We start from the raw sequence: 12,705 nt of genomic DNA on the forward strand, positions 1-12,705 counted from the left end.
GTACAAGTACGTGACCGACTCTGGCTACAATGACGTACTTGTACGTAACCGACCCTCAAAGAGTTAAGCTGCAAAATACGATATATACTATCATGTATCTCTCTTTCCTCCTCTCCAGTGAGTATATATTAGGACTTTTAGGCATTCCCAGTAATTTAAATGCGGGACATAAATGATCTCTATCTGTTCCAGCTCCGATATTTCTCCTGCCCTAAATGGGGCTGTCATCACAAATGAGGGAGAACAAGCGATTTGAAATGTCACCATTGGCACTTTCCCTTGTTTTGAAAGTTCTCATTATCCACCCTGTCATCTTCCTGGCTATCACAACCTTGGTTTTATTGTGTTCTTTGAAAGAAAGGTCAGCTGGCATAATTATTCCCAGGTCTTTCATGTGTTCCTTTCCTGAGTTTTGTTTACATTGTCCCTATTGAATCCTTCATTTTTTCCAAACCTAAGCAGCTGGAACTTATCACCATTGAACATCATGTTCACCACTGCCCACTGGAAAATACTGCTTATATTTTCCAGCAGTTTTTCGGTGACTTTCATTCTTGTTTTAGTGTCATCTGCAAATGATGATGCAAAACTGTGATGGGTGTTTTTATCTGTGTCTGCTATGAGGATTCAAACAGCAAAGGTGCCAGTACAGTGCCTTGGGGAACTGAGCTTTAACCTCGCTGATGCTAGATTTTGCTCGTTTACTACATACTGTGATAGATGTAGTCCAGGTAGATGGCAGCTTTAGTAATCTCGCTCAGGTCATCAACATTAAATTCTAAATAATAGAAATCTTTATTATATTTTTCAAACTGCACTGATTTGTAACAGGAAATTTATATTGCAAACAGGGAATTATTGGTCAAAATGAAGCGTCACGTTAAGGTGACTTTGCATCTGGCAAACCCGCGTGCAGCATGAGATTACTGTATACTGTACTATATTGAATCCAGATCTCTATCAGAAAAACATTCTGAGAAAATATTTATAAATATATTTTCATGACAATAAATTGGTGAGATGCCAATATTTGGATATGGATATGTGATGAAAGTCCTGACTAGAGGCCTGGTCACAGACCGGGCTGCGGGGGCATTGACCCCTGGAACTCTCTCCAGGTAAACTCCAGGTAGAGAATGAGGTCACAGCAACATGGATATCTGGCAGCAGAATTTTGGTTAGAAAATTAATGTGCTATTTTTAATTGTGGGGAGAGCAAAACTGAAGTAAATAATGGAGAGGAACGTAATTAGTTTGGAGATGACAATATAGTTAAGGATGAAATTTTTATGTTAACTTTTTAAAAACAGAAAAAAAGTAACATTGTATAAATAAATGATTTTTTGAAGATTTATTTTAATTTTTGTATCATGTTTTTAATACTGATGATAATTTTTCAGCACCTTTCTCATTTTTTCTTCATCACTTTTTTTTCACAATTTAAAATGAAAATGGGAAACAGTTTGTCAAGGATTACAGCTTTCAGTTCTGAAAGCTATAATGTATAAGGGTGACAGTCTAAAAGAAAAGATATTACTGCTAGAAAAACTAACCAGAATAGCATAAAAATGTTGGTAACTTTTGCTTATGAGAAATGGAACACTTGAAGGTAACTTTAAGTGAAGTAGATGGCTTAGGAAAGCATAATTGCAGCCTTCATTAATTTTGTATTCCCAGATGCTTAGCAGATATTAATTTGCAATAGAAGTAGACATGTTGGCAGTAATACAGTTCAGAAGTTGTGTGTGGATATTAATAAATTATCCTGAAATTCTGAGTAACAGCATCATGTGAGGTCTTGCAGATAGTAGGCTTAACTCACCAGTATCTTAACTAAAACAATACCTTATATGTAAAATGATAATGATAATTTCATTTGCCATTGGCCATTTTCCATTGCAACAGGGTGACACAGAAGGAAATGCATTCAATGTCACTTATTTTTTTTCTCGCATAAATAATGTTTAAGGCATTGTTTACCAAGTTTAGATGTTGAGTTTGTCTTGACTAGTCAAGGCCTCATATGCATTGTATGAGTTGTGTGTCCCCCACTGCATCTGAAATTAATAATGATCCCTTGCCTAGTCCATTGACCTGAAATTGTTCCCTTCCTTCCTTATCAAATTGTTAATGTATCCAGCAAGTTAATAAACAAAGTATTTACTTCATTGGACAAAGTATTATATCATTTTAACATGAAACCCACCTGTAGTTATTTATCCTACCCATTACTTCTAATATGTATTCCAAACATTTTTATGTACCTTACATGAGAGCCAGTTTTTCATTATTTCCTTTTTTTTTTTTTTTTTTTTGTATGTCACAGCATTTTCAAAATCCTTTTTTCAGATGAGCTAGATATATATTGAAATGCATCATTTGCTTTAACAGGCTAAGAGAATCTGCTGCTTATAGTAGCACATAGACACTTTTTGTAATAAGTTTGGTTGACTTGAAGGTAATTTTTGTTTTTGTTTTTTCACTTTGTGCGGCTCTAGCCTGGCCTGGCTGTGCATCTCCACACTTGAGTAAGATATAAAGCTCACATCATCTCTCACCTTATCCTTGCTCTTTTTGCCAGTATTCCACGACACAGTTAACTGGTTGTACTTGCCATCCTCTCTCAATTTTTGTTACCCATTGGATGCACCAATCCCTTGCTGTTGACTGCTCTTTGGATTGTCACAGTACACTATGTGATGCTTCACTTAAGCACCGAAAGTTCAGACTCCAGTAGGTCAGAGAATTAAAAAAGTTAGTGTTGGTACTTGGACATTGATGGGATTTTCTATTTATACTACTGTAATTATATCTCAAAATATTCTGTGGATTTTCACAGTTGGATAGGCCACATACATCATAAATTCAGAATGTCCCTGAACCTGATTGATCTGAATGTTCGGTGCTTGACTGTTTCAGAAATCAGTGTCTTTGAAAAGAGAATTTAATATTACATTTGAGTGTTTGTGTTAGATATACAAGAGTTCTCTCAACTTACAAACAAGTTGCTTTTCTAGTTATTCAGTTTGTATACAAATTATTAGAAAACAAAGGATGGTTATGGTTCTCATATTCAAACTCCTCAGAAGATTTAAAAATTTTAATTGATTTCTAAGTTTCCCATTTGTAGTGGAGATGTGTGTAAGTTGGAGTGTTTGTAAGTTTGTGAGCCTCTGTATTTATATTTAAACTTGTTGCTTTATTGTTTATATCTAGTATGTTAATGCTTTGTTTCTGATGCATTATTCCTAGCAGGAATTTTTTGATAATGGCTGATCATATGTATGAGTTTTTCTTCAGCTTTCTTAAGGGTTGACTTTAGTTATACCTTCAAGTGTCAAGCCTATACAGCAACATTTGAAACATTTTTGTCAGCCATTCTTTTTAAATGTTATAGTAAGTAGTGTACGTGGAATTAGGCATCACAAGAAAGAGTTAAAATTGTTGTAGATAGCAAGTACAGGTCCACATCACTTTATCTGAAACCCTTGGGGCCAGTAGTGTTTCGAATTTCAGAATTTTTTGAATTTCAGAATGAAAGTGGGGTCTAGGGCAGCACCCCATAATCGAACATTAACTCTCCAGCAAAAACGTATGAATACTCTAAGTGGGATAAATAAAGACTAGAAATACTACTATGGTTTATTTATAGAGTAAATATTGATAAATGAAATAATGGAATAATTATAGACCAGGGATATGATTCTCTAGACAATTGACAGACGGCATTTTTATAGACTTCAAGTGTCATCTGTCTTATTAACATAGGTTTCTGTCTAAGCAATCTTCATGCTTTCTTGTTGGCATAATAGTGCACAGGTAAATTATGTACACCTTTCGGACATCTCGGAGGTTTGCTTTTTCCAATCACTGCCAACTTCACCTTGTGTGTGCCTGCAGCATTGGCACACCCAAGAATAGTTAACTTGTCCTTAGCATCCTTAAAACCTGCTGGTGCTCTCTCATCAGCTGTTGTTAATGTTTTTCTAGAAACATAGCACCAGTAGAGAGCTGTTTCATCAGCATTCTAAATTTGTTCAGGACTAAGGTTTTTGTAAGTTTATTATCTTGGTAAATTCATCAATGTAATTTTCAGCTGCTTCATGGTCAGCAGAAGCTTTTTCACTATAGATTTTCAGACATTTTACACCATTCTTTCTTTCTTTCAACACACCGGCCGTATCCCACCGAGGCGGGGTGGCCCAAAAGGAAAAACGAAAGTTTCTCCTTTTACATTTAGTAATATATACAGGAGAAGAGGTTACTAGCCCCTTGCTCCCGGCATTTTAGTTGCCTCTTACAACACGCATGGCTTACGGAGGAAGAATTCTGTTCCACTTCCCCATGGAGATAAGAGGAAATAAACAAGAATAAGAACTAGAAAGAAAATAGAAGAAAACCCAGAGGGGTGTGTATATATGTGCTTGTACATGTATGTGTAGTGTGACCTAAGTGTAAGTAGAAGTAGCAAGACGTACCTGAAATCTTGCATGTTCATGAGACAGAAAAAAGGACACCAGCAATCCTACCATCATGTAAAACAATTACAGGCTTTCGTTTTACACTCACTTGGCAGGACGGTAGTACCTCCCTGGGCGGTTGCTGTCTACCAACCTACTACCTTGATTTACACCATTACACTTCTTAAATTTCTGCAGCCAACCATCTGAATATTGACACTCGCCTTCACTGTTCAGCTCTTCATGGTATATTCTAACTTGCTTCATGATCAGCAAACCAGTCAGTGGCATACGTTCACTTCATTGTCGAATCCACTCCATTAACACACAGTCAAGATCTTCGTTGTTTGCCCTATGCTATGTTTTCTTGTTTTTCATTAGTTTTTGGTCATCACTGTCACTATAATAATTCAGTAACTTGTCTCTGTTTCTTTAAATAATAAACAGTGGTAGTTCCAACACCATATTCTTCAGTAAGGTGCCGCACTGACACACCGCGATCAAGCATCTGCAGTAACTCTACTTTCTGCGTTATTGATAATGTCAGATGCTTCCTTTTCTTTTTCTCACTGTTACCTACAGGGGTATCTACAGCTCTTTTTGACATTTTCACAGTGAAATTAATTTTTTATTATTTTATTATCACACCGGCCGATTCCCACCAAGGCAGGGTGGCCCAAAAAAGAAAAACTTTCACCATCATTCACTCCATCACTGTCTTGCCAGAAGGGTGCTTTACACTACAGTTTTTAAACTGCAACATTAACACCCCTCCTTCAGAGTGCAGGCACTGTACTTCCCATCTCCAGGACTCAAGTCCGGCCTGCCGGTTTCCCTGAATCCCTTCATAAATGTTACTTTGCTCACACTCCAACAGCACGTCAAGTATTAAAAACCATTTGTCTCCATTCACTCCTATCAAACACGCTCACGCATGCCTGCTGGAAGTCCAAGCCCCTCGCACACAAAACCTCCTTTACCCCCTCCCTCCAACCCTTCCTAGGCCGACCCCTACCCCGCCTTCCTTCCACTACAGACTGATACACTCTTGAAGTCATTCTGTTTCGCTCCATTCTCTCTACATGTCCGAACCACCTCAACAACCCTTCCTCAGCCCTCTGGACAACAGTTTTGGTAATCCCGCACCTCCTCCTAACTTCCAAACTACGAATTCTCTGCATTATATTCACACCACACATTGCCCTCAGACATGACATCTCCACTGCCTCCAGCCTTCTCCTCGCTGCAACATTCATCACCCACGCTTCACACCCATATAAGAGCGTTGGTAAAACTATACTCTCATACATTCCCCTCTTTGCCTCCAAGGACAAAGTTCTTTGTCTCCACAGACTCCTAAGTGCACCACTCACTCTTTTTCCCTCATCAATTCTATGATTCACCTCATCTTTCATAGACCCATCCGCTGACACGTCCACTCCCAAATATCTGAATACGTTCACCTCCTCCATACTCTCTCCCTCCAATCTGATATTCAATCTTTCATCACCTAATCTTTTTGTTATCCTCATAACCTTACTCTTTCCTGTATTCACCTTTAATTTTCTTCTTTTGCACACCCTACCAAATTCATCCACCAATCTCTGCAACTTCTCTTCAGAATCTCCCAAGAGCACAGTGTCATCAGCAAAGAGCAGCTGTGACAACTCCCACTTTGTGTGTGATTCTTTATCTTTTAACTCCACGCCTCTTGCCAAGACCCTCGCATTTACTTCTCTTACAACCCCATCTATAAATATATTAAACAACCACGGTGACATCACACATCCTTGTCTAAGGCCTACTTTTACTGGGAAAAAATTTCCTTCTTTCCTACATACTCTAACTTGAGCCTCACTATCCTCGTAAAAACTCTTCACTGCTTTCAGTAACCTACCTCCTACACCATACACTTGCAACATCTGCCACATTGCCCCCCTATCCACCCTGTCATACGCCTTTTCCAAATCCATAAATGCCACAAAGACCTCTTTAGCCTTATCTAAATACTGTTCACTTATATGTTTCACTGTAAACACCTGGTCCACACACCCCCTACCTTTCCTAAAGCCTCCTTGTTCATCTGCTATCCTATTCTCCGTCTTACTCTTAATTCTTTCAATTATAACTCTACCATACACTTTACCAGGTACACTCAACAGACTTATCCCCCTATAATTTTTGCACTCTCTTTTATCCCCTTTGCCTTTATACAAAGGAACTATGCATGCTCTCTGCCAATCCCTAGGTACCTTACCCTCTTCCATACATTTATTAAATAATTGCACCAACCACTCCAAAACTATATCCCCACCTGCTTTTAACATTTCTATCTTTATCCCATCAATCCCGGCTGCCTTACCCCCTTTCATTTTACCTACTGCCTCACGAACTTCCCCCACACTCACAACTGGCTCTTCCTCACTCCTACAAGATGCTATTCCTCCTTGCCCTATACACGAAATCACAGCTTCCCTATCTTCATCAACATTTAACAATTCCTCAAAATATTCCTTCCATCTTCCCAATACCTCTAACTCTCCATTTAATAACTCTCCTCTCCTATTTTTAACTGACAAATCCATTTGTTCTCTAGGCTTTCTTAACTTGTTAATCTCACTCCAAAACTTTTTCTTATTTTCAACAAAATTTGTTGATAACATCTCACCCACTCTCTCATTTGCTCTCTTTTTACATTGCTTCACCACTCTCTTAACTTCTCTCTTTTTCTCCATATACTCTTCCCTCCTTGCATCACTTCTACTTTGTAGAAACTTCTCATATGCTAACTTTTTCTCCCTTACTACTCTCTTTACATCATCATTCCACCAATCGCTCCTCTTCCCTCCTGCACCCACTTTCCTGTAACCACAAACTTCTGCTGAACACTCTAACACTACATTTTTAAACCTACCCCATACCTCTTCGACCCCATTGCCTATGCTCTCATTAGCCCATCTATCCTCCAATAGCTGTTTATATCTTACCCTAACTGCCTCCTCTTTTAGTTTATAAACCTTCACCTCTCTCTTCCCTGATGCTTCTATTCTCCTTGTATCCCATCTACCTTTTACTCTCAGTGTAGCTACAACTAGAAAGTGATCTGATATATCTGTGGCCCCTCTATAAACATGTACATCCTGAAGTCTACTCAACAGTCTTTTATCTACCAATACATAATCCAACAAACTACTGTCATTTCGCCCTACATCATATCGTGTATACTTATTTATCCTCTTTTTCTTAAAATATGTATTACCTATAACTAAACCCCTTTCTATACAAAGTTCAATCAAAGGGCTCCCATTATCATTTACACCTGGCACCCCAAACTTACCTACCACACCCTCTCTAAAAGTTTCTCCTACTTTAGCATTCAAGTCCCCTACCACAATTACTCTCTCACTTGGTTCAAAGGCTCCTATACATTCACTTAACATCTCCCAAAATCTCTCTCTCTCCTCTGCATTCCTCTCTTCTCCAGGTGCATACACGCTTATTATGACCCACTTCTCGCATCCAACCTTTACTTTAATCCACATAATTCTTGAATTTACACATTCATATTCTCTTTTCTCCTTCCATAACTGATCATTTAACATTACTGCTACCCCTTCCTTTGCTCTAACTCTCTCAGATACTCCAGATTTAATCCCATTTATTTCCCCCCACTGAAACTCTCCTACCCCCTTCAGCTTTGTTTCGCTTAGGGTCAGGACATCCAAATTCTTTTCATTCATAACATCAGCAATCATCTGTTTCTTGTCATCCGCACTACATCCACGCACATTTAAGCAACCCAGTTTTATAAAGTTTTTCTTCTTCTCTTTTTTAGTAATTGTATACAGGAGAAGGGGTTACTAGCCCATTGCTCCCGGCATTTTAGTCGCCTCATACGACACGCATGGCTTACGGAGGAAAGATTCTTTTCCACTTCCCCATGGACAATAGAAGAAATAAAAAAGAACAAGAGCTATTTAGAAAAAGGAGAAAAACCTAGATGTATGTATATATATATATGCATGTGCGTGTCTGTGAAGTGTGACCAAAGTGTAAGTAGGAGTAGCAAGATATCCCTGTTATCTTAGCGTGTTTATGAGACAGAAAAAGAAACCAGCAATCCTACCATCATGCAAAACAGTTACAGGTTTTTGTTTCACAGTCATCTGGCAGGACGGTAGTACTTCCCTGGGTGGTTGCTGTCTACCAACCTACTACCTTCACAAAATAAAAAGCAAGCACAAAATATCAGCGAACAGCAGACACGCGTGTGAACACTACAAGTGCTGAGACACAACTAATGCCTGCCACTCTGGCTGTCAGTGCTGGGTCACACTGCCACATGGCGGCATTGGAGTTATGTAGAGATGACTGATGCTCTACACTCCATGAAAAAACTTCGGTTTTCAGAACTTTTCAAATTTCAGATAGAGGGATGTGGACCTGTAGTAGATTAGTAGACAAAATGTATCCATTGAGTTATTACTGTCCTGTCATATGATTGTGAAACTGATGTTTTTTAAACTTTCTGCACTCTGGCAGGATTGTTGGACTTTTCTGTCTGTTGTGTGAACTTTTGAAAAGGTAGTTAAATCTTACAAAATTCTACTTACATTCAGTGTACACTTATTTTTCCTTTGTGTTTCTTAATACATGTAGTTCTTAAGTTATATTTTCTTTCAAATTTAGGAGGCTTGGCATGAGACTAGGCTACAGGAGTGATGAGTCCTACAACACTAATAAATGCTTTACAAAACCAACAAGTTGATAAATAAGACACTTGTCCAGCATTTGGATATCATGATTCAGGAAACATTTTGCCAGCTAGTGGCTTATTCAGTCCAATGTGAATATGCTGCACTTTTATCAAGATTGATAGACTGAACTCAACTCCAGGTTGAGGGACTGATTACCTCACACTCTTCATCTTCCACCTTTTTCTGCTTTGGGCTGAGGAAGCCACTGGCTGGCAAAACAATTCCAGAATAAAGATACCCAAATGTGGCACAAGTGTTTCATGCATCATTCATTGGTTTATACAACACTTTGTCAGAATCTAGCTTTTTTTTTCCTTTCTACAAAAATATTCTCTCTTGTAATATTGAACAAGGTTCAAAGCCCTAGTGTAACAAATACAATTCACGATACCATGACTGAGACAGATCGCAGTAAATCTTCATATTAGAGATGACAAAATATTTTTGTCCATCCTTGAACCAAAAATCTTAATAATGAACCAGGATGAAGTGAAAATACTTCATTTTCTGGGTTAGTTGTGAACTTTGCATAATATTTGAACAACTGTGGATGAACGGTGATAAAATGCTTTGAGTGTTGCTGTTGTGCTTTCATTTTTGGAGACAAAAGCATTCACTTTGTGATTAGATGGAAGCTTTAGAAATTTATTCATCCACTGCATTATTTATATTAAGTTTCCTTTTCAAGACACTGTACATCTGACTGCATCATTGTGTGGGTTTATACTTTTAATTAGTAATGAAGAAGAAGAAACTTTGATCAGTATTTTGATAATGGTTGAGGAGACGACTTGATGCTAGTCCAGGATGGACTAAATAATATTAGTCCAGGATGGACTGAATAATATTAGTCCAGGATGGACTGAATAATATTAGTCCAGGATGGACTAAATAATATTAGTCCAGGATGGACTGAATAATATTAGTCCAGGATGGACTGAATAATATTAGTCCAGGATGGACTAAATAATATTAGTCCAGGATGGACTGAATAATATTAGTCCAGGATGGACTGAATAATATTAGTCCAGGATGGACTAAATAATATTAGTCCAGGATGGAATGAATAATATTAGTCCAGGATGGACTAAATAATATTAGTCCAGGATGGACTGAATAATAATAGTCCAGGATGGACTGAATAATATTAGTCCAGGATGGACTGAATAATATTAGTCTAGGATGGACTGAATAATATTAGTCCAGGATGGACTAAATAATATTAGTCCAGGATGGACTGAATAATATTAGTCCAGGATGGACTGAATAATATTAGTCCAGGATGGACTGAGTAATATTAGTCCAGGATGGACTGAATAATATTAGTCCAGGATGGACTGAATAATATTAGTCTAGGATGGACTGAATAATATTAGTCCAGGATGGACTAAATAATATTAGTCCAGGATGGACTGAATAATATTAGTCCAGGATGGACTGAATAATATTAGTCCAGGATGGACTGAATAATATTAGTCCAGGATGGACTGAATAATATTAGTCCAGGATGGACTGAATAATATTAGTCCAGGATGGACTGAATATATATTAGGATCCTGAATAATATTAGTCCAGGATGGACTGAATAATATTAGTCCAGGATGGACTGAATAATATTAGTCCAGGATGGACTGAATAATATTAGTCCAGGATGGACTGAATAATATTAGTCCAGGATGGACTGAATAATATTAGTCCAGGATGGACTGAATAATATTAGTCCAGGATGGACTGAATAATATTAGTCCAGGATGGACTGAATAATATTAGTCCAGGATGGACTGAATAATATTAGTCCAGGATGGACTAAATAATATTAGTCCAGGATGGACTGAATAATATTAGTCCAGGATGGACTGAATAATCATTGTCATGTAAACAAACCATGCAGCGGGTGGGGTTTGAACTCAAGGTCAGATATTCATCTGTGAAAACTTGCATTTGTGGTCACAGTGAGGCTCATGCTAACCTTCCTGTGTTTTATAGAAATACACCTAGTTGGATGAATGTTACCATAGCTAGCTGGCCCAGTTTTAGGACTCGCACACCATGGGCTCAAACCCCACTTGTTCCGTGGTTTGTTTGCAGTCGTGTTGTTATGATTGAATCGTCTAAAGTTTTATCTCCCATTATGAATAATAATAATTAACCTTTCTTGCTGAGGGCATTATTTTCTCTAATGGGTGATTACAACACTGCACTTGGATAACTTACTCTGAGAGGTGGCTGTTCGTAGAAATATAGTTATCATTGTAAACAGTTTATGTTGCACTTTAGACCACTTTTTCAATGCATTTGTTTTGTCTGCAAATGTTTTCTTTCTTTATTAGTCCACTTGTCTGCCATAGTTTCATTTCTATGAGTTTGTGGTGAAAATTTGAAGCTTTTTCTCATCATTTGCTGTACTGTTGATTCAGAGAAACTTTGACAGGTATTTATGTCAAACTTGTCATTAGGTTTAAGGCAACTTAAAATATGGTACTCATTTATATTTTTGTATTAGTAAAAAGGAAAGATGTGTAATAACTTTTTGTCTGCTGTTTTTGGTGTGCATTGTTCACCAGAATATATTTGTTGCTTAATTTTTTATGCAGTTTTTATGGTTTTTTGTGCGCTTAAATATAGTCACTACCCTCTTATTCTGTTCATCGAAATTCATGAATTATCATATTAAATAGGCTATTAAATGGCTGTAGCGAGAGTATTAAAATTTTTTATTGCATGTTACCAGACAAGGTGATCTTTTAATTTGTTGTAATTTTGAAAAGTTTATTGATTTCTTTATATTTTAGTGTATTGGAGGCTCCAAAATGTGCAAACAAGATGCATTTTTGGATTTTAAATTTACATACGAGTTATCTGTACAGAAATCGACAGTACAGAAGATGTTTGACTCGGTTTGATTATACAATTACCAGACTGCAGTATAAACATGTTTCATGTTTATGTTGCAGCTTGGTGATTGTATAATCAAACTTTGATTCCTAAGTAATCCATTTATAAATGTAGATGTGTGTAACTTGGACATTTGTAATTGGGGACCTGTTGTATAAATTAAAAAAAAAAAAATCCCCACCATGATAGGTATACTGTAGTGATTTTGGGTTGTGGTATTGTTGCAGTGATGTACAGTATGTAGTATATTGTATCACTTGTCAGTACAGTTACAGTGGGATTATTGCTGCTGTGTTGTATACATGGGAAGTAAAACTAAGAAGACAGATAATATGACATACCTGTGACCAGTTTCAAAAGGAGTTTTACTCCTGTAGCCCGGTCATACCTAGTCATAGTCACATCTTCCTGTTGGAGCAAAGAAACTAGTGGTTATAAGCATGGAAACCTTCTGGTAAAGGTGAATAGAATAAAATATGATGAAGTAAAGGCTTGTTTAATTAAGAAAACAAAATATAAATGGAAATTTTTTTTTTTGGAAAAGATGGCTTGAGTAAGTGTAGTAGAGAGAAAAATTACTGTAAGCTGAATTA

The 12,705-nt window shown here is 37.3% G+C and overlaps 1 protein-coding gene across 14 annotated transcripts in view; it reads left to right on the plus strand.

Moving 5' to 3' along the window:
- Positions 1–12,705, plus strand: part of dop (microtubule-associated serine/threonine (MAST) protein kinase dop) — a 227,401-nt gene that overhangs the window by 145,432 nt on the left and 69,264 nt on the right. For 11 of the 14 annotated variants that reach the window (XM_070104302.1, XM_070104307.1, XM_053800069.2 and 8 more), the window contains one exon: positions 2,499–2,528. The exons of the other annotated variants lie outside the window; for them this stretch is intronic. In XM_070104302.1, coding sequence (XP_069960403.1) covers positions 2,499–2,528 — 30 coding nt within the window. The remainder of the gene's footprint in view (positions 1–2,498; positions 2,529–12,705) is intronic. 14 annotated transcript variants of the gene reach the window in all.

This window comes from Cherax quadricarinatus, chromosome 91, assembly GCF_038502225.1.
Source record: "Cherax quadricarinatus isolate ZL_2023a chromosome 91, ASM3850222v1, whole genome shotgun sequence".
Taxonomy (NCBI): Eukaryota; Metazoa; Arthropoda; class Malacostraca; order Decapoda; family Parastacidae; genus Cherax; species Cherax quadricarinatus.